At 48.9% G+C, this 24,444-nt stretch overlaps 1 protein-coding gene across 9 annotated transcripts in view; it reads left to right on the top strand.

The window, feature by feature from the left end:
- Slc9a8 (solute carrier family 9 member A8) overlaps positions 1-24,444 on the top strand; it is a 76,058-nt gene that overhangs the window by 34,498 nt on the left and 17,116 nt on the right. For 7 of the 9 annotated variants that reach the window (XM_005325220.5, XM_040275886.2, XM_078051947.1 and 4 more), the window contains 5 exons: positions 5,005-5,106; positions 6,131-6,165; positions 11,267-11,410; positions 16,279-16,417; positions 17,803-17,908. In XM_005325220.5, the coding sequence (XP_005325277.1) occupies positions 5,005-5,106; positions 6,131-6,165; positions 11,267-11,410; positions 16,279-16,417; positions 17,803-17,908 (526 nt within the window). The remainder of the gene's footprint in view (positions 1-5,004; positions 5,107-6,130; positions 6,166-11,266; positions 11,411-16,278; positions 16,418-17,802; positions 17,909-24,444) is intronic. The other 2 variants (XM_078051950.1, XM_078051946.1) reach the window with 1 other exon arrangement.

The raw sequence follows: 24,444 nt of genomic DNA, 5'->3' as shown, positions 1-24,444 counted from the left end.
GGGATTATAGGCGTGTTCCAAAGTGATTTTAAGAGGCACATGGACAGTTATTTTATATACATGTATTTATATAAAAGTATACATCTTTATTTTTTTAATTTTATTTGGTGCTGAGGATCAAACCCAGTGCCTCCCATGTGCAAGGCAAGCGCTCTGCCACTGAGCCACAGCCCCCGCCCAGACAGTTACTTTGGATTCCTCTTGTTGGACACAGACTAACACATGTTATGAGGACAGACTGTGTCCTGGGATGAGGAACATGTGCCCAGGCCTGTGGCTTCTCACCTTGTGGGACCTTTTTCCTTTCTCAGGCCCATCTTTCCTGTCTCTCCTCTTAGTGCCCCTCTGTGGGCCTCCACCCCCAGTTGACAAGTCCCTTACCCCACTCCCTCCCTCTCCCTGGTCCCTCTCCTGACTGGCTGGAGGCCTGTCCTTCCCCTTGGCTTCCAGCTGCACATCTTGCAGATGTGTTGCCCATTCTGTGTTTGGAGACCACCCCTGCTGGGGCTCTGCTTGTCCTGGCCTTGCTGCTGTCCGCCCTCTGATGCCTGGTGCAACACTTTCTTGTCTTCTTTTTAAAAATCTGTGTATGGCTGGGTTTTTCTTCCTTTGAGTTTCCCTTAAATATAGAGGTATTTAAGTTTTAAAATAAGTTGATTCAGCTTGAGGTATTTGTAATGCTGTAGGTATTTTGTGAATGTGATAACAAACTGAAGGCTGGATGCACCAGGGCTAGCTAGACCAACCTGGGGGAGAGGAGGGAGCAGAGATGCAGCTCTGCTCTTGTGCTGCCCCCTACAGGTTTCTTGTTAGGAGGTAGAAATTAAAAGAACCCCCATCCCCAAACCCAAAACCCTCTTCCATGTGTGTTTGAGATGTACATTCCATGAAAGGATGTGGGCGAATTATTGCCCCCACATTAAGTAGACTGCTGCTGCTGCTTTTTTTTTTTTTTTTTTAAAGAGAGAGTGAGAGAGAGAGAGGGAGAGAGAGAGAATTTTAATATTTATTTTTAGTTTTTGGCAGACACAACATCTTTGTTTGTATGTGGTGCTGAGGATCGAACCCGGGCCGCACGCATGCCAGGAGAGCGCGCTACCACTGGAGCCACATCCCCAGCCCTGGACACAATATCTTTATTTAGTTTTTTATGTGTTGCTGAGGATCGAACCCAGTGCCTCACATGGGAAGGCAGGCATTCTACCACTGAGCCCCAGCCCCTTAAGAGTTAGATTTATTAAGAGAGTTTCGAGTGAAAAAAAAAAAAAAAAAAAATATATATATATATATATCATATATCACATATGGTATATATAAAATCTTGAATTTTCCACCCAATATATCCTAAGACATTCAGTTCAGAATTTTTTAAAATCGCATTCATCCAAAGAAAAAATTAAAAGGTAATGTAAAAAATACTCCCAAGTCTTCAGACATTATTATTTTTTTTTTAAAAAAAAAAGAGAGAGAGAATTTTAATATTTATTTATTATTTTTTTAGTTTTTGGCGGACACAACATCTTTGTTTGTATGTGATGCTGAGGATCGAACCCGTGCCTCACGCATGCCAGTCGAGCACGCTACCACTTGAGCCACATCCCCAGCCCCTCAGACATTATTAACATTAGATAATCATTTTTTAAAAAAACAAGCAAAAAGAAATCAAATTCAACATCTCTTCACTACTTCATTTTGTAAACAAATCTTAAAAAGTCAACTTCCTATCTTCTCAGGGGGAAAGTGGAAGTGGACAAGCAGATTATGAAAATATTTCAAAATAATGCTGAAGAGGGTTGGGGCTATAGCTCAGTGCTATGCTTGCCTAGCATCTTGGCACTGGGTTCAATCCTCAGTACCACATATAAATAAATAAATGAATGTTCATCAACAATTAAAAAATACTTTTAAAAAAGTAATGCTGAGGAGGGGCTGAGGTTATGGTTCAGTGGTAGAACACTTGCCTAGCATGTGCAGGGCCCTGGGTTCCATCCTTGGTACCACATAAAAGTAAATAAAAACAAAGTAAAGGTATTTGTCCATCTACAACAAAATATATATATTAAATGCTGAAGAAATTGGTCTCGTTTTGAATTTAAAACATGACATTTTGAATATTAGAGTATGTATAATTTTTATTTTCTAGTTTTTTTGAGGGAGAGGAGACAGGCTTGTTTAAAATTTTAGGAAAATAATAGTTTTTTAGAAAAACATTCCTGTTTTTTATTTACTTGATTTTATAGTATGTCTGTTTTCTGTGGCTGGTCCCAGTGCTCACACTGACTTGATGGTTTGGAGGATCAAATCAAGGCCAGCCTCCGCCACTTCGCAAGGCCATAGGCAACTTAGTGAGACCTTTCTCAAAATAAAGAATAAAAAATGCTGGGATGTGACTCCATGGTTAATTCATGGTTAATACTCCAGGTATTCCTGGGTTTAATCCCTGATACCAAGAGGAGAAAAAAAAGAAGGAAGGGAGGGAGGGAGGGAGGGAGGGATGGGACAGCCTGATGTGAGCAGGAAATATCAATTCAGAGACTTGTCCACTTCCACTTTCCCCCTGAGAAGATAGGAAGTTGACTTTGAATGTTTTATTTTAATATTGCTGCATTTTCTAATTTAAATTTGACTTAGAATACACATTTCAGGAAGACTGTTAGCAGCAGTGTGTGAAGTAAGCAGCTACTGGTTTTTTGTTTTTGTTTTTGTTTTTTGGTAGATGGGCACAATACCTTTGTTTTGTTTTATTTGTTTATTTTTATGCGGTGCTGAGAACTGAACCCAATGCCTCATGTGTTCTAGGCAGGCACCCCACCACTGAGTTACACACCAACCCCTACTGGTTCTTTAAATTGTAAATGTCACATAATGTTAATTATGTCAGAGAAATAGATAAATTTGCTGTGTAGCATAGGGAAGTTCTTCTGGCAGAGTAGCTTGAATTAGGATACTTTTAATATCTAGATTAATATTAACGAATTATAAAATCATATCAGAATTAGATCCCTGTGAACAGAGCAGGAGTGATTAATACTCTTTTTTTTTGTGTATGTGTGTGTGTGTGTGTGTAGGTTGAACCCAGGGCCTGTGCATATGAGGCGAGCACTCTACCAACTGAGCTCCATCCCCAGCCATTTACAAAGACTCACAGATAAAAGTCCTTTGTTTAGAAACAGAACTCAACATTGTGTTCTCACCGAGCTGTTTTAAAACTCTTTGTGTACCCGAGATCCATTTGCCAAACACAGACCCAGTGAGCGGTGTGGGCAGCCAGAACGGAGTTGCCAAGCAGCTTCCTCAAAGAGAGGGGCTCCGGGGCTGGGGATGTGGCTCAAGCGGTAGCGCGCTCGCCTGGCACGCGTGCGGCCCGGATTCGATCCTCAGCACCACATACCAACAAAGATGTGTCTGCTGAGAACTAAAAAATAAATATTAAAAAAAATTCTCTCTCTCTCTCTCTCTCTCTCTCTCTCTCTCTCTCTCTCTCTCTCTCTCTCCTCTCTCCCTCTCCCTCTCCCTCTCCCTCTCCCTCTCCCTCTCTCCCTCTCCCTCTCTCCCTCTCTCCCTGCTCTCTCACTCTATCTTTAAAAAAAAAAAAATATTTAAAAAAAAAAAAAAGAGGGGCTCGGTGGTCTATCAGCATCAAGCTGAGGACACTCTTAGAGTGACTTTGACTTAGCAGCTCCTGGTGTCCATAGTGTGACAGTTTCTGAGCAAAAGAGGGCATCTTTGGGGCTGGGGATGTGGCTCAAGCGGTAGTGCACTCACCTGGCAAGTGTGGGGCGCTAGGTTCGATCCTCAGCACCACATAAAAATAAAATGAAGATGTTGTGTCCACCAAAAACTAAAAAATAAATATTAAAACAATTCTCTCTCCTCTAAAAAAAAAAAAAAAAAAAAAAGAGGACATCTTCTCCACACCAGGAGTCGAGGCATCAGGCCCCGGGCAGTGGTCCCTGGGTGGGTCCGTAGGATTCCATTCCACAGCCTCACCCCTGCATCCTGTGGAGATTGGAAAGATGTCACTTTGCTACTTGGGATGAAATATTTTCTCTTGAATGTTGGGAAGCATAGATGTAAATATATTTTATCTGTCATATTTGAGATGATACCAATAGTGAGACGAAATTATTGAAGAGAACTGGACAGTAAAAAACCTGTTATCTTGGCATTCTTTATAAGAGTGAACTGCTTGTGTGTGTGTGTGGGGGGGCTAGGGATCGAACCCAGGGCCTTGTGCATGCGAGTAAGCCTCTACCAACTGAGCTATATCCCCAGCCTAGTAGTGCACCTTTCCTTAAATTAAAATTATAATTATATGCATTTTGGACTTGCTTGATCAGACATGGAACACAGTTGGTTCCTCCAATACCAAGTGACATCTGACAGGCAATGTGTCAGTCACTGTGTGTGCAAAGCGAATGTCATTGTCCCCATTGAGCACATAGCCTTATGAGGAAGTCAGACATCAAATAGTTACATAAATAGCTATAAAACTGCAGCCAGGTCAGTACCACCAGGAGAGGGCCATTGTGCACCCAGCTGGGAGCTGGCTGAGGCGCAGGGAAGGCTTCGCTCAGGAGGAGTGGAGGTGCGCTGAGGTCTTAGGGTGATGAGAGGTAGCAGGACATCCATGTGACCAGAACCCAGGGAACAAAGGACAGCATGGTGCCAGATGGGGTCGTAGGCTTTACCAGGAGTTGGGCCGATAGGGTTGGGATTTGCATCTGGAGCAGAGGGAGTCGGGTGCGGGCAGCACCATCAGATTTGTCTTTGGCAGAGATCCTTCTGGAAGTGCTCAGAGAGTGCTGTAAGAAGCTGGGGTCTGGGTAAGAGGTGATTCAAGGAGGGGGGCCCAGGAGGACATGACGTGGGTATGGAGGACCCTGGTTCCCAGCCTGCCATACAGGGCAGGTGATGGTGCCCTGAGAGTGGAGCTCCAGAGAGGGCCACCCTCCCCGGCAGCCAGCCCTCTGACCGTTCTCTGCTCTCTGCTCTTTCACACAGGGTAACTTCTTTCAGAATATTGGTTCCATCACTCTGTTTGCTGTTTTTGGTACAGCGATCTCTGCTTTTGTAGTAGGTGGAGGAATCTATTTTCTGGGTCAGGTAAGAAAAACATCTTTGAAAGCCTTTGAAGATTCAGGAGCTTGTGTGGGAGGCAGGGTGGCTCCTCCTGGGCAGGGATTGCAATTTTTAGAGGAGATCCCAACTCACGGGAGATGTGGCAGTAGCGTGGGGACGTTTCCAGGGGTCCCCCAAGAGGCTGGACTTGAGTGAATCTCTCCTATTATCTCTCAAGTATTGATCTGATTTGCAAACTAATGTTGTCTTAAACTGAAACATCAAAAAATGAAGCAGAGTATATACCATCATGATTTTCATTTGCTAACAGTTATCAATTATGTTGTCTGATAGGTAGAATTGGTGTTGAATGTTGTTTTTTAATAAAAATTTACATTTTAAGTCAAATATGATTCTGAATCTGTTCGTTCAATTCTAAACAGTCCACCTGTAGAATTATGTGCTCTGATTTTCCACCATTCTGAGCCACTTCACAGTGGCATCTGTTGGGTGTTCTGTACTTTGGTTAATTTGCATTAATTGAGACCAGGTTCCTGTAGGTTGACACCGTGTGCATCCATGCACTCCCCCAGTTCTGTTTCTTTATTGTCAGGTTTGCCTGCCCTGGTGCTGAGAACTTAAGTTGAGGTTCAGGCACTGGGTTGCTGGCAGGTTGTGCTTGGTGTGGTGGGGTTTTCTTCTCTTGGTAGCCAAAGCCCCTTCCACTTGATCCTCACCTTTAGTGCTGCCTCAAGGGCACCAGAATAAATCTGTCTGCCTGCCACTTTCTTCATTGCTCAGCTTCTAGAATCAAAGAGGAATAAACTATAGAGAAGAAAACTGCATGCAGTTAATTGGGCTTGGAAAATGTACCCTGTGTCCATACTTCTGTGGTCTGATTGATACACACTGTATCTGAAACTTAGTTTTCTTTATTTTTCAATTGGTTTGGGGACTGAAGATGAATGTCCTTATTAGTTGGTAATAAAGCACTAATAGACATTTTAATCTTCTTGGCTGTTCTCCAGGGGTTTTTTGTGTCTGTGTGTTTGTGTGTTTTATTTTACAGGCTGACGTCATCTCTAAACTCAACATGACAGACAGGTAAATCCTTCACACTGTAGCTCCATGTGACTGCTGCTCAGGCCGGGGAATTTTCTGCCCATTGCTTTCCTGGGTGTGGTACTTCTCTCTTTCCTCTCTCCCTCCCCACTTGCTGATGGTCTCTGCTTCAGAATCTATTCTGAATTAATTTGTGTCTCTGAGGTGAATCAAAATTATAGTGAAGATCCCTTTTGAGGGTGTCTAGTCAGAGCACTGCTGGTGGAAACATTCATCTAGCCTCTGCTCTGGGTGCCCAGCTCCAGTCGGTTCACTGTCCGCCCATCCCCCCACCCCACCCCACCCCTGCCCACATGCTGCGCTGCTGTCCTTTTATCATTATTAAGAATTATTTTCAACGAATTGCTGTCTTTTCGGTAGCCATGATGAAAGGCTGCCTTCTTGATAGATTGGGAAGGAGAGGTGGTTGAGGTAGGCCTGTCATGGGTCCCTGTCACTCTGCAGCTGCCCCCCAGGAACACTACACAGTGAGCTGCTACCTAGGAGCCTATCCAGAAATCATCTCAGTCACTTAGCAAGCAGCAGCCCCGGTATGGTGGTACATGCCTGTAGTACGGTCACTCAGGAGGCTGAGCCGGGCATGCGAGTGTGAGGGCACAGACCCCATCTCAAAGAAAAAGAAGAGCGAGCCCTGGCAGCTGGGTCCAGGAGGTCAGACTAGCAAAGCTCCATGCTCAGTGCAGCTGGGAGTGTGTCCCCCTGCACCTTGGTTCCTGGTCTGGCCTTGTGGCTTGCTGGGTTTGGCTTAAGGACTCAGTCCCAGGTCCTTAATACGCGCGCGCGGCTAGAGCTTCCAGACTGTAGCAGCAACCTAGTACCTTGGGACTAAAATTCAGAACCCTTTTCATGAGAAATGTGCCTCTGATGACGGGTCCCATCCCCTTTCCACCTCCACTGTCCCCCTGCCTCCCGCACCCTCCTGAGACATGAGTATTGGAGCTCTTGTTGTGGGAAAGTCTTGATACATGAAGAAGTAGCCGGAGTCACACTCCTGTTCCTTAGGAGGCAGAGTAAAGCCCATCTGGTCCCTGGTTGCACAAGCGAAAAGAAATGCCCCACACCCCACTGACATGAGGGCAGGTGTCCTCATTCAGACCTTTGACAAGATTTGGGGGCAACTGGCTAGAGACGATGCTGCCAGATTCCCTTTTGTGAAATTGAATTGAAGCCATGGTTGGGGTGTTGGGGTCGGGGAGGGGAGAGAGTCGCCTACAGCCAAAGGGTAGGAGCAGACCCACCCAGCCCCAGGCAGAGGGCAGTGTCAGGTGTGGTGGAAGTGGGACGGTGGCCACTGGAGACACACGTCTGAGGGCTGCAGTGCTTCTCAGCTCCTCCACATAATGTGGGCCAGTGGACATGTGGCCCACAATGACTAGATGTTTGAAGTTTTTGTTTTGGTGCTGGGGTTGAACCCAGGGCCTCATGTGCACAAAGCAAACGCTCTCCTCTCCAATGCACACCACGGGTTAAAATTATTTTAAAAACTGGCTAGATTTGTAGTTTCTAGATGTTTACAGGGAATGGTCCAGTTTTTGTCTTTATTTTGGGTGCTGGGAGCTGAACCTGAGGACTTTACCCTGGGCCACATCCCCAGCCCTTTTTATTTTTGACTTTGGGACAGGGTCTCCCTAAGTTGTTCAGGGCCTCGCTGAGTCGCTGAGGCTGGCTTTACCTCCTTGACCTTCCCAAGGTGCTGGGCGGGCAGGTGTGCGCCACCGCACCTGACTGGAGTGGTCCAGGCTTTTGTTGTTGATGTTGTTGACAGCAATGCCATTTTCCCAAAAGCACACATAGGCCACAGTGAGACCCACAGGTCACCTGAAGCAGCCTGTGCAGGGCAGAAAACACAAGATGACCCCGTGGCACAGGTGGTGGTTCAGTGATGTTTCTGCTGGACAGAGAGCGCACCCTAAATAAAACCCCGGGTTTTCCACCACCCCAGGCTGTTTTCTTTAGCCCGGGCCAACACCAGCTTTTCAGGTGAAGGTTCGGCTTCCTGGGAAATCCAAAGGGAGTTTGAATTAAAGAGACAGACTCTAATTACCTTTAAACCAGCTCAGGACGGCTTCCCTCCCGTACCCCCAGCCTCCAGCTGCCTATTACGATATCGAGGTTTATGAAGAGAGAGAACATGCCAGGGAGTGGACTTTTATTGGGGAACAAAAAATTCTGGGGAAAATCCCATCCAATGAAGATTAAGTGTCCAAGGTCCGGTGAGACGATTGGGTTGTCAGGGGCTGTGGCCAGGCACGCCTCCACACAGACAAGCCCTCCAACCCGAGAAGGGTGGGGAAAGCTCTGGACACCAGGGTGTGTCTACGCACCTCTCGCCCAGCCCGGGAGGTGACTCGGATCACCTGCCAGTGATGGCCTCCCACAGTTTTCTTTGCATTTTGTTGATGTTGCTAACTTTTGAGGTGATTAAAATAAAGAAGACCCATTTTTTTAAGTTGAACTTGTAGCTCCTGGCCTTTGAAGACTGGGGCCTGATGCTGCCCCTCACCAGTGCCCCTGTGGATCCTCGCTGTCTGCCTCAGGATGCCAGAGCGACTGTGCAGCTCAAGCTAGCGCAAACTGGTTTAGGTAAAAGAAAAAAAAGAGGAAGAAGTTTGTTGAGGAAGAAGTTTACAGAACCGAAGTGTCCCCAAGGTGATGCCATCTAGCATGACACCCTATGGGGACCACCATGTGGGAGTCTTGCCTGTCTGTCACTGCACCTTAGCCCAGACCCCCCCCCCCCCCAGGTTGGCCTGCTCCTTGGTGAGCTTGCCCTGGGTGCCAGGACAATGGCTCCAGGCTCACGTCACCTCTTGTCAGCATCCCTGCCAAAAGGGCTGCACCGCAGACCTCCAGTGATATTCTCATTGTCCAAGCTTGGGCACCGTGACACGTCTAGAGCCGAGTGGCGACAGGAGTGGGGAGAAGGAGATGTGGCTGTCACCAAGACAGGTGTGGGTGCTGAGTTGTGCACCCATGTGCTCTGCTCAGGAGTGGAAAGAGGGCCAGCCAAGCCAGCACGTGGGTGTAGCACGCAGCCCCGCCCAGCCCCCAGCTGGCACCCATGCTCCCTGCCATGTTTCTGGGGCCGGGTGAGAGCGAAGGCCAGGCTAGGCTGCTGTGCAGGCTGCAGCCTGGGCCTCCCACTCGCAGGTGGTTGGGAGTCGCCTTTCTTCACGCCCCTCCGTGCCCTGCCTGCCTTCCTTCCACAGGTGTCAGGGATGTGCCTTTCATGGATTCTGGCGACAGCAAAGGTGACAGGCAGCCTACACACAGGTCGGGTGGAGTCAGAGCTGAGCCTGAGCAGGGACTGCTCTCTGGGGTCTGTCCTCAGGTTGCGCTGCAGGCTCTCCTGCGTGGATTCACACTCCACAGGGCGCTGCCGTGGAAACCCCAGGACCAGAGAGAGAGTGACTGAGGGCAGAGTAATGAGCAGGGCAGCCAGGTGGGACCCCCGTGGGCAGTCTTCTTGGGGCTGCTTGGTGATGGCAGTCCATGGAGTGCACTCTCTGCCCCAAGCTGAGTGTCGCTCCTTTCTCTCCTGGATTGCAAGCTTGGTGACAGTCTGGCTTGCGACTCTGCTGCAGGGCCAGGACCCCCCCCCCAGTGACACAGCAGGGAGGGGACTGAAGCACTGTAGGCCAGTGCACACACCCAGGAGGAGCCAAGGGCCATCAGTGAATCATCCCGACTCCCTGGGGCCCACAGGACCCCAGGGGACCTGGGCAGCCTCCCTCACAAGCTTCTAGGTCTCCTGCCCTGGCCACCCACCCTGCCATGTGCACCTTCCTCTGCTTTCCCCCTGCCAGGCTTGCTCTCACCTTGGGGATACTCAGTGTCACCTCTGCCTCCCTCACCTTGGCCTGCCCGCTGCTGCTTGTCATGTAGGTGCTTGCGTACACAGGCTCCTCCTCTTTAGAGAGGCCTTTCCTGACCCCTCAATCAGATGGGCTCTCACACACCTCTCTGCCAGGCTACTGGTTCTCACATCATCCCATTTACTTCCTGTGTCGCACATTGCCATTTTCTAAATTTGGCCGAGTCTCTGGCTAGTGCCATAGTCACCTAGGTGGGTGGAGCAGGAGGGAGCTAATTAGTCTGTGTTGAGTCTGATCCTGCTCCTCGTTAGCCGACTGACTGGGTGAACCCCTCACCCTGTCTGCCGTCGGGTCTCTGTAACCAGGCAGCAGCCGGGCTGTCTGCACACCCTCTGCGTGGGTTGCTGAGGAAGTGTGCAGAGTGCCTGGGACAGCGCTGGGGCCCAGTGTGTGTCACAGGCAGCTTGCTTTTGTGATAATCCTCAGTGGCTGGAACAATTCAAGTGGTGACCTGGTGACTTGGTAGAGGCAATTTTGTCATCCTGGGCACTGTCTGAGTCCCAAGGCCTGGTTGGGAGCCAGCACGGTGTTGGTGTCTACCACCCAAGCCACCCCTTGGAGTTGCCCTGGCTTTTTTCTTTCTTTCTTGGTTTTTGTACTACGAATTGAACCCAGGTGCACTGAACCACTGAGCCACATCCTAGCTCTTTTTATATTTTATTTAGAGACGGTCTCACTGAGTTGCTTAGGGCCTTGCTAGGTTGCTAAGGCTGGCCTTGAACTAGAAGTCCTCCTGCCTTGGCTTCCCAAGCCTCTAGAATTACAGGCATGTGCCACCATGCCCAGCTTGGCACTTTCTTAGATATTGCAATCTGAAGACTGGCGTTGGTCACAGGTGGCACTAAGACCACCTAATGGCATGGAGCAGAGTTCAGGCCCAGCAGGTTGTGAACCACTGGGCTCCAGCTGCTCTGACTGGGAGGGCTGGTTGGTGTGTGATGTATGTAGGCAAAAGTCTTCCATCCAGCATTGGGCAAAATAAGGTCACAGTGCTGCTGGGGACACCAGACCATTTCTAGCAGCTCCTTCTGGAATGGGCCTGACTTGCTCTACTGCAAGGCCAGTCAGCAGATACAGTGCGCCAACACCAGCTCCTGTCAGTACTCCGGCTGGTGCACCTCACATTGTGTGAAACAGGCACTGACTGCGACGCTTTGCTCTGCGGACCAAGCACATCGTGTTCAAGATTTCCTTCTCTCTTCTTCCAGTTTCGCATTTGGCTCCCTAATATCTGCTGTTGACCCCGTGGCCACTATTGCCATTTTCAATGCTCTGCATGTGGACCCCGTGCTCAACATGCTGGTGTTTGGAGAAAGTATTCTCAACGATGCCGTCTCCATTGTCTTGACCAAGTAAGTGGGTGTCATAGAACCAACAGTCCCAGGAACTAATTGTCAAAAGTGGACTGGGGCATGGCTCACCTGACCTAGCATGCTCCAGGGCCTGGGTTCATCCCCAGCAACAAAAAAAAAAGTTTCAGCCAGGTGCAATGGCACATGCCTGTTTTCCCAGCAGCTTGGCAAGCTGAGACAGGGGAATTGCAAGTTCAAGGTCAGCCTCAGCAATTTAGTGAGACCCTAAGCAACTTAGTGAGACCCTGTCTCAGAATTAAAAAAAAAAAAAAAAGTTTCAGACATTTCCACGCAGCCACCTACTTTACAGTGGCTTGTTCTCTGGGTAGTTGGCTCACCTGCTGTGGTGCTCCATCTTTGTGCACTGACAAGCCATTCTGGGCCACAGGAATATATCAGGACCAGGAGTGACTAGGAGAATCCAGTCTTCTGAACTGTTAGTGGTGGTTTCTGGGCTCAACTTGTTAGCATCACTGAGGGTGCTTATTCAGTGTGACATTTTCAGGTCCTACCTCAGTCTCTGATTCAGTTGGTTTGCAGTGGGTTGCAAAACTTTATTATTATTTTTTTTTCTGTAGTGGGGGCAGGAGGGGTTTCAGGGGAATGAACCCAGGGTCTCACATGTACTAGGCAAGCACTCTCTCAGTCAACCATCGCCCCAGCTCTTTTTAAAAACTTTATCTTGAGACGGCATCTTGCCAAGTTGCCCAGGCTGGCCTTGAACTTGCAGTCCTCCTGTCTCGACCTGAGTGGCTGGGGTGATAGGTGTGTCGCTGTGCTGGCCCCTCTTGGCTTTTTGTGTGTTCTCCAGGCCGTGGCGCAGCGGTCAGTTGAGGGATCAGCACTTGGGAAGCATTGTTGGAGACAGAAGCAACAGACAGGACCGGGGTGCAGGCTCAGTGGCAGAGTGCTGGCTTTGCATGCCTGAGGCCTTGGGTTCCATCCTGGGAGCAAAAAAAAAAAAGTGATCAAGAGGCCCTCCTCTCCTGCTTCCCAGCTGTTGCACAAGGCCCTCGTTTTCATAGCCACAGGCGACCCACCTGCAGGTGCTGTTGTGTAAAGCTGCTTTGAAAACTACAGATTGTTTTCAAACATTCACTGGTATTACTGCCCTGGTTGGTAGGATCTGAGAAATTAAAGATGAATCATAAGATGTCAGAATTCATACGTTGGAATAATATGGTATTCTGTGGTAGAGAGAGCCCATTTTCTTCCCTTTGTTGCTGGGGACAGAACTAGGGGGTGTCACACATTCTAAGCCAGTGCTCTACCACTGAGCCTTACATCCAGCCCCAACCCAGGTTTTGAAGTCAAGCTGACCTGGGTTCAAGTCCTGTCGAAGCCCTCAGCTGTAAGACTCTGGACCAGCTCCTATACCTTTTTTTTTCCATTTATTTTGCAAAAACTTATATAGTTTTATTAGAAAATTATCATATAGCATGCCGTAAGACCTTTCAAAAAATCTATGGCAGCTGGGTGCCTGTACTGGAAGTTGCCTATAATTCTGGCTACTTGAGAAGTCAAGGCAGGAGGATCACAAGTTCCAGGCCAACCTGGGCAACTTAGTGAGACCCTGTCTCCAAATAAAAAGGGAGGGGTTGTAGCTCAGTGGTAGAGCACTTGCCTGGCATATGTGTGGTTCTGGGTCCCATCCCTAGATTCAAAAACAGAAACAAATCTGGTGGCAATGAGGGTTTTTTTTTGTTTGTTTGTTTGTTTTGGTGGAGGGTTACCAGGGATTAAACCCACAGTTACTAAACCACTGAGCCACATCCCCAGCCCTTTTTAAAATTATTATTATTTTGAGACAAGGTCTTAAGTTGCTGAGGCTGGCCTTGAACTTATGGTCCTCCTGCCTCATCCTTTCAGCTTCTGGGATCACAGGCATATGCCACCGTGCCTGGCACAGTGTGTTCTTCTTATCTAAGGTCTATTCTGAAAGCCGCTTAGCTCTCTGGTTTTTACTTTTATCTCATATCCTGGTAACATATTGAAAATTTGTGATAAGGAATTTTGCCTGATTTGGAGTTAACATCATGAGTTATTTTTATACATTAGGAGCTAAACTGAATTGCCTCATCTCTCATTTATGTAAAGAGAAAAGATCTGTCACGACCTTTTCTGAGCTTTTCCAGGTCTCTGCTGCAAAAAGGCCAGAGATTAGGAGATATTTTGAAAAACAAGAGCTGATGACGTCATTGTATATAGACAAAGGTTCTTTCTTAGTGGAAGTGCCTTTGAGGCCAAGATCGCCTGTGGTGACTGTTTCCACAGTGGGATCTCTGGACTGCATGCATCCAGTTCCCAGCCTTCCTTCCCTCTGCCATCCGTAACACTGGGGCGACCCTGCCCCTCAGATGTCAGCTGATTGTCAGTCCTCTGCCTCGGGTGCCAGATGCTGCTCAGAAACAAGTTGGACTTGATGACCTTGATGCATGCTGGGTGAAAGCTACCCCTAGAGAAGTGAACAAGAGGGTCAGATGTGGGAGCCTCCACCTTATATACAAAAATTAAAACCCAGCAGGGCACTGGCACACCTCATAGTCCCATTGCCTTGGAAGGCCGAGGCGGGAGGATCGAAGTCGGAAGCTAGCTTCAGCAACTTAGCAAGACCCTGTTTCAAAATAAAGTTTCTGCAAAGGGTAGGGATGTGGCTAAGTGGCAGAGCACTCTCCTAGCCATGCTCGAGGCCCTGGATTCAACCCCCAGTACTGAAAAAAGAAAGAAGAAAAAATTGCTAAGCCAGGAAGAACCCAGCTCCTGCTTTCATTTTTCTGGCATTCAGAGCCTGCTGGCCAGCCCTGGGTCTGCTCTAAATCCTAGTTGGTCTTTGGGTCTTCACCTCCTCTGTATAAAAAGAAAAGAGCCAGAGACACCTGTGTTCTGGCAAGCAGTGGAGAAGGGTGGGGCTGTAGGCCTGGGGTCAAGTATGTGATCTCCAGGTCCCTGTGGGGAACTGCAGATGACCTTGACCTTCCAAAGCACTTTTCTAGGGAGAGCCTTCGTTGGCCTCACATTCATGAGCTAGTAACCTTTTGGAAAAGACAGCAGGTGGGGGAGATGGAACATTCAGGAAAGTGGAAGACTGGTGTGAAGAAAATTAGTGTCTGAGAATCCTTGTTATGTTATTCTGTGCTGAGTCTCCACAAAGGTTTCCTGGGTGACTTGACCAAGCTGCCCTGTTGACAGAGATTTTTCTGCTTTCAAATGAAATGCTGATCGATGAAGCTGTATGGTGCTGCTAGAGATTCTTGATTTCATTTACTGATTCAACAAAAATGTACTGAGTGTCTTTCATGTGCTGGATGGTGCTTTAGACCTGGGACAGGTGGCAGTGATCCAGGTGGACAGAGGCTTGGTCTTCAGGGAAATGATTTCCTGCAGTTTTCACATGGTGTAAAGCAGTCAGGCACCACGAAGGCCAGTATCTGGGCTGGCTTGTGTTATGGGGTCAGTGTAGGTGTCCTGGGGGAGTGGCACTGACACTGGGTGCTTAGGGTCCATTGGAGATTTAACTGGGGCCAGGGAAGTTAAAAGGTGACCTCCAGGGAGGTACCAGTGACAGTGTGGCCCACCTGATTGGGAGATGAGGTCAGGTAGGTGAGGGAGCTAGGTCATACCTGGAAGACGGGGCTTCCTCCTGGAAGTGTCGGGACACCGCTGAGGAGTTTGGAGCTGGCTGCTGGCCTGCTTGAGTGCATTGCTCAGGCTGCGGAACTCAGCCCCAGCTGGTCTGCAGGAAGAGGAAGATGTCCATAGAAACTGGGGAGGCGGAACTCAGCCCCAGCTGGTCTGCAGGAAGAGGAAGATGTCCATAGAAACTGGGGAGGAGGCGGGGAGGAGAGAGGTGTGTGGAGTCCTGGGAGTCCTGGGACTGGGTGGAGGAGGATGTGTAATGAATAGAACGGCTTCCTGGGAATGGTGTCCTCCCTTTGAGGACAAAACCCACAATTGAGTTTTATGGCATACGACATTTTATTTAGTCTCTCAATTCTTCTTCCTTAATGCCTCCTCAGTCCTCCCCTCGCCCTGCACCTCTGACATTTCTCTGGGCGGCTCCATTCCAGCCTGGCTTTTTGCTGTGGTCTCAGTTTCAGGGTCACTGCAGGTGTCTGGTATGAAAACCTGTCTCATCCTCAGGGTGAAACACTACCGCCTGCTGCTCTCCTGTCTCCTGCCACTGCCCCACCTGTCCCCACATCCTGCTCCTGTGTTGTAGCCGAACTGATCCACCGCTTGGGCTCCCTGCCTCCCCACCCCCGCAGGGTCCTTCCTGATCTCTTCTTTATCCTGTATCTAAATCCAGCCCACGTTTGTTCTAGAAGCTTCCTTGACTCCCCCCTCAGTGGGAGTTCCACGCCCATGCCGTGTTTCTGCGGCCCTCCCTGCCCCCCCATTCATTTCCATCTCGGGTTTCTCCTTCAGACTAGGGAGAGCTCCTGGGGGGCTGGACGCTGCTCTTATCGCCCAGTCCCCAGAAACTAATGCAGCACCAGGCACAGTGGGGGAACAGAGATCACATCTGACTGGCTGAACAGTGTAATAATGAAGGAATAAGGAAATAAGCAAGAAATAAGTTTTAAGTTCTAAATTTCTAAGAACATTGTCTGTAATATTTTAACTTTTTATTGATTTTTATTCTTTGAGGTACTGAGGATTGAATCTAGGTCGCTATGTCTCTGAGCTACATCCTCAGCCTTTTAGCCCTTTTTATTTTATTTTTGAGACAGGGTCTTGCTAAGTTGTCAGGGCTGGCCTCAAATTTATCATCCTCCTACCTCAGCCTCCTGAATCGTAGGGATTGCAGGCATGTGCCACTGCGCCTGATGTAACATTTTGACTTCATTATATTATCCTTTATTTCCTAGCACAGCTGAAGGTTTAACAAGAAAGAATACGTCAGATGTCAGTGGGTGGCAAACATTTTTACAAGCCCTTGGCTACTTCCTCAAAATGTTCTTTGGCTCTGCGGCACTCGGCACCCTCACTGGCTTGATTTCTGCATTAATATCCTTTTGGTGTGATGCAGGGTGGGGTCCTCTAGTGGCACCCATCGGGAGCTGGCTCTTCCTGCTCCTTCGGGGCCAGTTTAATCAAGGTTTTGTTTAAAGGAAGACATATTTAGTTTTGGTGTGAGAAATACTCTAGACTCAAGGAATTAAAATTTAACATATGAAATTTAGTATATCACTTTCCAAGCTTAACAACACTGTGCACTGTGGAGTCTTCAGGTGTGACCGGGGACTTTCTCAGCTGTCAGGATAATGACTGCATTCCGATGACTTTCCTTGTTGGCTCTCTCAGTTCGCACATACAGAATATTGGAAATGGGATTTCTTCAAAAATGTGGAATTGACAGAATCTTCCCAGCTGAATGTGATTGGAAAGGGCCTTTGGAAGTGAGCTCCGTCTAAGTTATTTGCACTGATTTTGTTGCTTAACAACCGTGAGCTTTTCCAGCCAGAGCAGAAAAGAGGCCTGTCAAGGCAAAGGCGCCTCAACTGCCGTTGAAAATCCATCATGTTTAAAATATGAGCCGGCACCAGACCATTCTGCACGCGCCGAGCCGCCAGCCCGGACGTGGCCACCTGGCCCTCTTCCACAAGCAGTTTGTTTCACAGATGGCCGGAAGACTCTTGCCTGGAGTGTTTTCCTGCCACTCTGTTGAATTTTCCCATCGGCTCCTCTGTCCAGAAGCCTAAAGCTCTCTCGAGGCGGCTGACAGCTTTTCATATTGTACCAATAAACAGAATGGGCAGGAGATCGAGCCTTCCTGTTCAGCGTTTCCTGCACGCTGAGCTTCTTCTCTGGAGAGCATGTGTGTAGTGAGGAGAGTGATGGGTCCCCGAGCTCCATCTAGGCCCGTGAGCAGCATGTGAGCGGACACCCACCCCCTCCTTACACAAGGCTGTGGTACAGAAGTGTGCAGGGACGGGGACACAGTCCTTCAACTGGGCCTTGAGTCCCTGGAAACAGGCACCCATTGACGGTCCCATCTGAGTCCTCCTAGGAGGTGGGAAGGTGGCCTAGCATTGTGGCCTGTCCTCTGTGTGTCTGCAGCCCAGACTGTCCTGTCACCACATCTCCAGTCCTAAGTCAGCATTTTTTAAGTAGTTGATTTGAGTTGATTTGAATTTTCCCCTATTTATCATAGGAATTTGTACTTTTTAGTGTTTTATTAATTTCCCATTTTTATGACAATAGTCTCTGCAAATAAATTTTCCACAAGCCCCGTGGAGTAGGAAGCATCCATGATGATTAGTTTGCCATTGGAACCTTGGGATGCTCAAGTCTTTCATTTCCTTTATCTGCTTCATACATTGGAAAGCTGCAGTTCTGTGACTTCTCTATCAGGAGTCCCTGGTTCGTTTTCCTTGACGATCGCCGTTTATGTGCTGAAGCACATTGACTTGAGGAAAACGCCTTCCTTGGAGTTTGGCATGATGATCATTTTTGCCTATCTGCCTTATGGGCTTGCAGAAGGAATCTCACTCTCAGGTAAGTGGCAATGGCTTATTGTCCTTCTGTCGAAAAGTTTTTCACTTGGGTCGCTCTCCATCATGAGAGGCAGAGTCAACTCAGAAGAGATTAAGGCTTAAAGAGGGTTCACGGGTGCCTAGAGATTCAGGCCTGACCATCTCCAGGGCTTAGCCATTTGGGGTCTTTACCCACCTTCTTTCATTTAACCACCCGTCTTAGGAGGCTCCCTTGTAGGTAGGTGGTTGTGGGAGGGAGGTACTGTGAGGATCCCTGTTATACTCATGAGAAACCCAAAGTTGAGAGAAATGAAGTATGTTGCCTGAGGTCAGAGCTGAAATTGGCAGAGTAGTGATGTGTAGTAGTTGACTTGATTCAAGAACCGATGCTTCTCTAACCTGGCCCCTCCAAAACAGGTCATCGTGAAACCACATACCAAGGGCTGTTCAGAGGCACAAGAAAGTGTGGTGCTGTCACGGTGGGGTGTATTGGACACAGTGAACCTGTATTCAGGGTTCCATTTTGTTTTGTCTTTTGAGACGAGGTCTCACTGGGTTCCCCAGACTGGCTTTGAAGGCAGCATCCTGCCTCAGCTTCCCAGGTAGCTGGGACTACAGGTGTGCTCCACCACGCCCCAGCTTGGGTTCACTTTTTAACTTTTCCACAAGCCCCGTGGAGTAGGCTCTAGGAAGTTAAGTCATCAGCTCGGAGATGCACAGGCGGTAAGCGGTGGCCCTGAGCCTCAAATGCCCTTTCCCTCACCCAGGGGAGGAGGGTGTGTGGTCCCCAGCAGCGGAGATGGCTCTGGGATGGGGTTTTAGAAGCCCTGCTCCTAGCTGCAGGAGGGGTGGCCCCTCACAGGTAGTGCTGCTGGAGCCCTCCCCCTCCGTGTCAGGCATGCAGGGCAGGCCTTCCTCCCAGCGGGAGGTGAGCCTGTGTCCACTGAAGTTTTTAGGGCGCTGGCCTAGAGATGGAGGCTGTGCTGGCACCTGGAGCCTGGCTCCCCTTCCCCTGTGTGAGGGGCAGCTGAACAGCGGAGAGGGAGGGTCTGCCTGGACCCCACCCTGCAGGCCCTTCAGAGGCCTTGTTCTGGAAGGAGCTCCCGCTGTGGGGCTGGCTAGCTCTCGCCACAGGGAGGCTTTTCTTTTGTGTCCTTTCTTGTTTTATTTTAAATCTTGGTCCAGGTCTGACTCACCTGTACTAAACGTACCTGTTCTAAGTATGCATGCTGTGAATGTTGACAACCACATGCAGTCACATTGCCACCACAGTCAACATGTGGAACCGTCCATCTCCCCACAGGGTTCCCTGGTGCCCTCTGGCTGTCCAAGCCTGGCACTCCCTGACCTCCTGGTCCCTGGAGCTTCGCCTTCTCCACGTGGTGGTGAAGGAGCTCGGGTGTCTTTGGTCTCAGGACTCATCTCCTTCACTTGTGCTGTTCCCGAGAAGATCAGTAACTTAAACGCTTCTTGGCACCACAGTCTGCTGGCCATTCACCATCTGAAGGACATTTGGGTCTTTCTTCCTTTGGGACTATGAACGTGTGTGCGTGTTTTTATTTAACTTGGGTTAAATACCAGGAGGAAGGTTGTGGGTCATATGGTAAATATATATTTTGCTTTGTTAGAAACCTGCCAAGTGTTTTTCAAAGTGCTGTATCATGTCACATTCCCACCAGGATGTGACAGAGTCCAGTTCCTTGATGACTCTTATTTTAATTTTTAAAAAGCTTATCCCTCCCAGAAGAGGCATGGCCTTTGGGTTTGGATGTGCCTGGGTGTGGTTCTCTGGGGATTCTGCTGGGAAGCCCCCTGGAGATTTTGGGGTTGATAGTTTAGGTGTGTATAGCCTTCATTGAATTGGTGATTTCTTTACCTTTTTCTTCAGTTTTTCTTTTCTTCTTTCTGCCTCCCTGTTGGGACTCCAGTTATGACTGCATGTGTGCTACTGGCCCACAGTGTGCTCTTTTTTTTTTTTTAGTCATACATATATTTAAATATAGAGATACTATTTATATACACACACATATACATATGTGGTTTATTTTAGTTAGTTTCTACCAGTGTGTCTTCAAGTTCACTGATTTTTTCTTCTGCCATTTGGGTATCTGTTAATCCTATTAGTGTATTTCTCATTTTAGCTATTGTGTTGTTTCATCTACAGAAGTTCTCTGATTTTTTTTTTTTTTTGTAGATGGACACAATACCTTTCTTTCTTCTTTCTTTCTTTCTTTGTTTCCTTTCTTCTAAGAATTTAACCCAATGCCTCACACATGCCATGCAAGCGCTCTGCCACTGAGCCACGACCCCACCCCGTTTTTATATCTTTCATTTTTCTCATTATCATGCTCATTTTTTCTCTGTATTCTTGAGCGTATTTATAATAGGTATTTTAAAGTGCTTCTTTACCGATTCCTTCAATCTTTGTCAATTCTCGGTCTGTCCTATCAATTTGTTTGTGTTTTAGGGCATGTTTCCTGTTCTTTGCTTGCTATTAATTTTCTATTGGAGGCTGGTCATTATGAACTCAAGTTTAAGATTTTACTGTCTTTCGGGCTGGGGATGTGGCTCAAACGGTAGCGCGCTCGCCTGGCATGCATGTGGCCCAGGTTCAATCCTCAGCACCACATACCAACAAAAGATGTTGTGTCCGCCGAGAACTAAAAAATAAATATTTAAAAAAAAAAAAGATTTTACTGTCTTTCTTTATATGGTTCTGGACTTTTTTTTGTGTGTGTGGTGCTAGGGATTGAACCCACCCTGGGCTACACCCCCAGTCCTTTTGATTTTGAGGCAGGGTTGCTGGGGCTGGCTTTGAACTTGGAATCCTTCTGCTTCAGCCTCCTGAGTCTCTGGAATCACATGCACCATCACCCCTGGCCTGAGGTCAACTTAAACTTTGTTAGGACAGTTCCAGAGAAGCAGTGCTAACTAAAGCAATGCCCTGCTCAGTCCTTGGCCTCTTGTCCCATGTGCCGGGACATCACTGCTCCAGCTGAGGGGGAGGCAGATGGCTCTCAGGCCTCAGGGATTGCTGGGCCGACCTCTCAGTGGTCCTATCCTCAGCCTCTGGGAATCTCATCCTGGCAAAGGCTTCAGGGGATCTTATGGAGAATCGCAGAGCTTTTTCCATGCAGCTACCCCAGCTCCAACCTCCCAGAACCTGCTCTCCGTGGCCTCGCCCTTCTGGAGTCTCAGCTGGGAGCTCTTCTTAAATTCAGCCACCACACCTGGCTCCATCCTGGCTGTTAAGTACCTGGTACAGGGAGAACCTTGCGGTGAGGTTTTTAATGGTGTGGGTGACCCGCCTTTTCCCTCTGCAGGCCATTGCCTGGAGGAGGAAGCAGGGGGGAAGGGCTGCTTTCCCTGGAGGCCTTTTGTGACCTCAGGGCTTTGTTGTCAGTCCTGAGTCAGTTCACCTGGATAACTGCTCCGGGCATCTGCCAGCTTGTCTTTTCTGAACTTTGGTGCTTACTGAACATTACCTGTGAATCTCGGCCCCGCCTACCTGTTTTTACCTCTGGTTCTCTAAATTATCCCCCTGCCATTAGCACTGAGTCCCTGTTGGGAAGATACATTCTATGCATCCATTTAGGGAGTGTTTTTCTTATCTTCTGTCCAAGAGGCACTGTTTTCTGATCAAGGGTTCCTTGGGAGTTGCTACAGTGCCACTGGACAGCCGCACAGGCCAGGAACATACTGTCAGCCCCGGGAAGGGCACTGCTCTCCTGCTCTTTGCCTTTGGGCTGTGGTCATCTGGGTCTTCAGAGAGAGGTTGGGTGGAGCCTCCAGATCACTCTGTGAGAGTGAAGATTCTCACTGTGGAATACCGTGCAGCCACTTACTAAGTGTTGGTCCGTTTGCACTGCCCTGGAAGGAACTCCAAGACGCATTGTGTCTCTGCTGAGTTTGGTTTTGGTACTTGGGATTTAACTCGGGCACTAGCTGAGGCTGCCTTTGAACTTGCCATCCTCCTGCTTCATCCTCCCCAGTCGCTGGGATTGCAGGTGTGTGCTACTATGTGCGGCCTGCCGGCTACCTACTTTCTTAAATGATTTTGCCCTTCTTCTTCTTCTTCTTCTTCTTTTTGTACTGGGAATTGGACTCAAAGACACCACTGAGCCACGTCTCCAGCCCTTTTTATTTTTCATTTTGAGACAGGGTCTCACTAAGTTGCTTAGGACCTCCAAGTTGCTGAGGCTGGCCTTGAACCTGTGATTCTCCTGCCTCAGCCTCGTGAGCCACAGCACCTAGCTGATTTTGCCTTCTTAAAGAGGTAAATGTGGGGCTGGGGCTCAGCGGTAGAGCACTCGCCTGGCACGTGTAAGGCACTGGGTTTGAGCCTCGACACCACATAAAAATAAATAAATTAAATAAAGGTTTAAATAAAGAGGTAAATGTGTCAGGATTTTTTTTTAATAGCCATGGCATTTATCTCACAAGAGTGAGCTTAGGTCACCCTGTTCCCCTGTGGTGTTTTTCCAGCCTGTACAGGTGGCAGCTGCAGTGGATGGGGTGGTCTGGGTGGTGGTAGGACCCCTTTGCATAGGGAGGGATCATGGGGAGACACCTGAGCTGTCCCTTGGGCTCTGGAGCCCACTGCTGGCCCAAGCTCTTTCGTGTAGCCCAGAACTTGACATATGCCCCACCTGGCACTGCCCTGGGCGAGGCACTCTTCCCCGGGGGTGGCCCATTTCCAACATCAGTAGGTCAACCACACAGGCACAGCATCGTCCGGACTCACTTCCCAGCCTGGGTTTGTTTATTCATACAGGGAATTTTTAAAGATTTGAATCAGTTGCTGTCTTTAAAAGCTGGGAAATACCCATGAGCAGCAGATTCTCGGCATCTAAAAACACAAGCAGGAAGATTGGCCCACTCCAGGCCGCCAACCCTCCGGGCTGCAAGCCCTTGGTAAAGAGGCCGTGTCTGCTGGGCGTGATGGTGCAGGCCTGTAATCTCAGGAGGCTGAGGCAGAAGGATTGCAAATTTGAAACCAACCTCAGCAATTTAGCAAGGCCCTACATAATCAGTGAGATCCTGTCTCAAAACATTAAAGGAGGGGGGCTGGGGATGTGGTGGTTCTGTTTTTAAGTGACCCTGGGTTCAATCAAAAACGAGTGTCTTCTATGACCACCTCCCACTGTTCACCTCCATCCTGCTGATTTTTTTTAAATTTTTTTGTTTTAGGGGGACACAGTATCTTTATTTTTATGTGGTGCTGAGGATCGACCCCAGTGCCTCATGCATGCTAGGAGAGCGCTCTGCCACTCAGCCCCAGCCCCAGCCCCGTTGCTGACTCTTGATTCTTATTCTTTGTGTTGTTACTGGGGATCGAACCCAGGGGTGCTTACCACTGAGCCACATCCTCAGTTCTTTTTACTTTTTATTTTGAGATAGTCTCACTAAATTGCGTAGACCCTGGTAAGTTGCTGAAGCCGGCCTCAAACTTGCGAACCTCTTACCTCCACCTTCTGAGTTGGTGGGATTAGAGGCATTTGCCACCCCCCAGCTTATTCTTTGTGTTTTCAGTGTGGCCCCCAAGGAGTGTGGAGTAAACAGGCCAGCTAACCCTTCTTCGCTGAGCCTGTCCCCCTGAAGAACTCTGGGGCAGGATGGTCCTGGGGGTCCGAGTCTCACAGGCTCCCATATGGGCTCTCCTAGTGGTCAGTCCCGAGAGAACTTCCACACTCTGTGTCAGGTCCGACTGCCCGCAGCCTTGGCTTTCTAGAATAGGTATTTGACGTCCACTCCTGTGGCCATGGCCGTGACAGCTTCTCTCTGTGGGTGGAATGACGATCGGGTGTGAGGTGACTTGTGTGGTGACTTCAGCGTGGCTCGGGCTCCTCTTGGGTTGACTTTTACATCAAAGTAAGAAGCACAAAGGCCTGACCTTGCCAGAGGATTGGCGGTCCCTCTTGAAGTCAGCTGGTGGAAAGAGCCCTTTCAAAGCTGGGAGCCAGGGTCTGTGAGCATGGGACTGAGTGGCCGAGGGGCTGCCAGCGCGGCACCCGGCACCCAGTCTTCCGGCTGAGGTGGGGTCCAGGCCACCCAGTGCTCCCTCCCTGCCCTTTCCGCATGGTGTTGCCTTTGTCTGGTTGATTTGCTCTTGCGCTGGGGTTGGACCCAGGGCCTTGCACCTGCGGAGCCTGAGCTCGACCACTGAGCCACACCCGCAGCCCATCCTTTGATGGCCTCAGTGCCTGCATTTTCTGCAGGATCAGAGGGCTCAGCTCTCCCTCCCAGTATGGAACAGGACTTAGAGGAAAAGTGAACTTGAGAAGAACTGAAGTTTCTGTTGTGCTCACTCTTTGTCCAGTAGAGCCATGATTCAGAGGGATGCTGAGATCTGCCCCTGGGCTTCCTCCCCGGCTCTCAGGCCTCGTGGGAAGTGTTTCTGGGCTCTTCCTGGAGGGAAGTGAGAGAGCAAAGGAATTTGCTGTTTCTTTAGAGAATGAGGGGACAAAGCGTCCCAGCCCCTCTCACGCAGCCGGCAAGCACCTGGGCAGTTCAGAGAGCGGGGCTTGCCAGGTTTCTTTAGGGCGTTGTGTGTACACT

Source organism: Ictidomys tridecemlineatus, chromosome 5 (assembly GCF_052094955.1).
Source record: "Ictidomys tridecemlineatus isolate mIctTri1 chromosome 5, mIctTri1.hap1, whole genome shotgun sequence".
In the NCBI taxonomy this organism is placed as follows: domain Eukaryota; kingdom Metazoa; phylum Chordata; class Mammalia; order Rodentia; family Sciuridae; genus Ictidomys; species Ictidomys tridecemlineatus.
The sequence above is the reverse complement of the archived record's forward strand: the minus strand, read 5'-3'. Positions and strand labels throughout refer to the sequence as shown.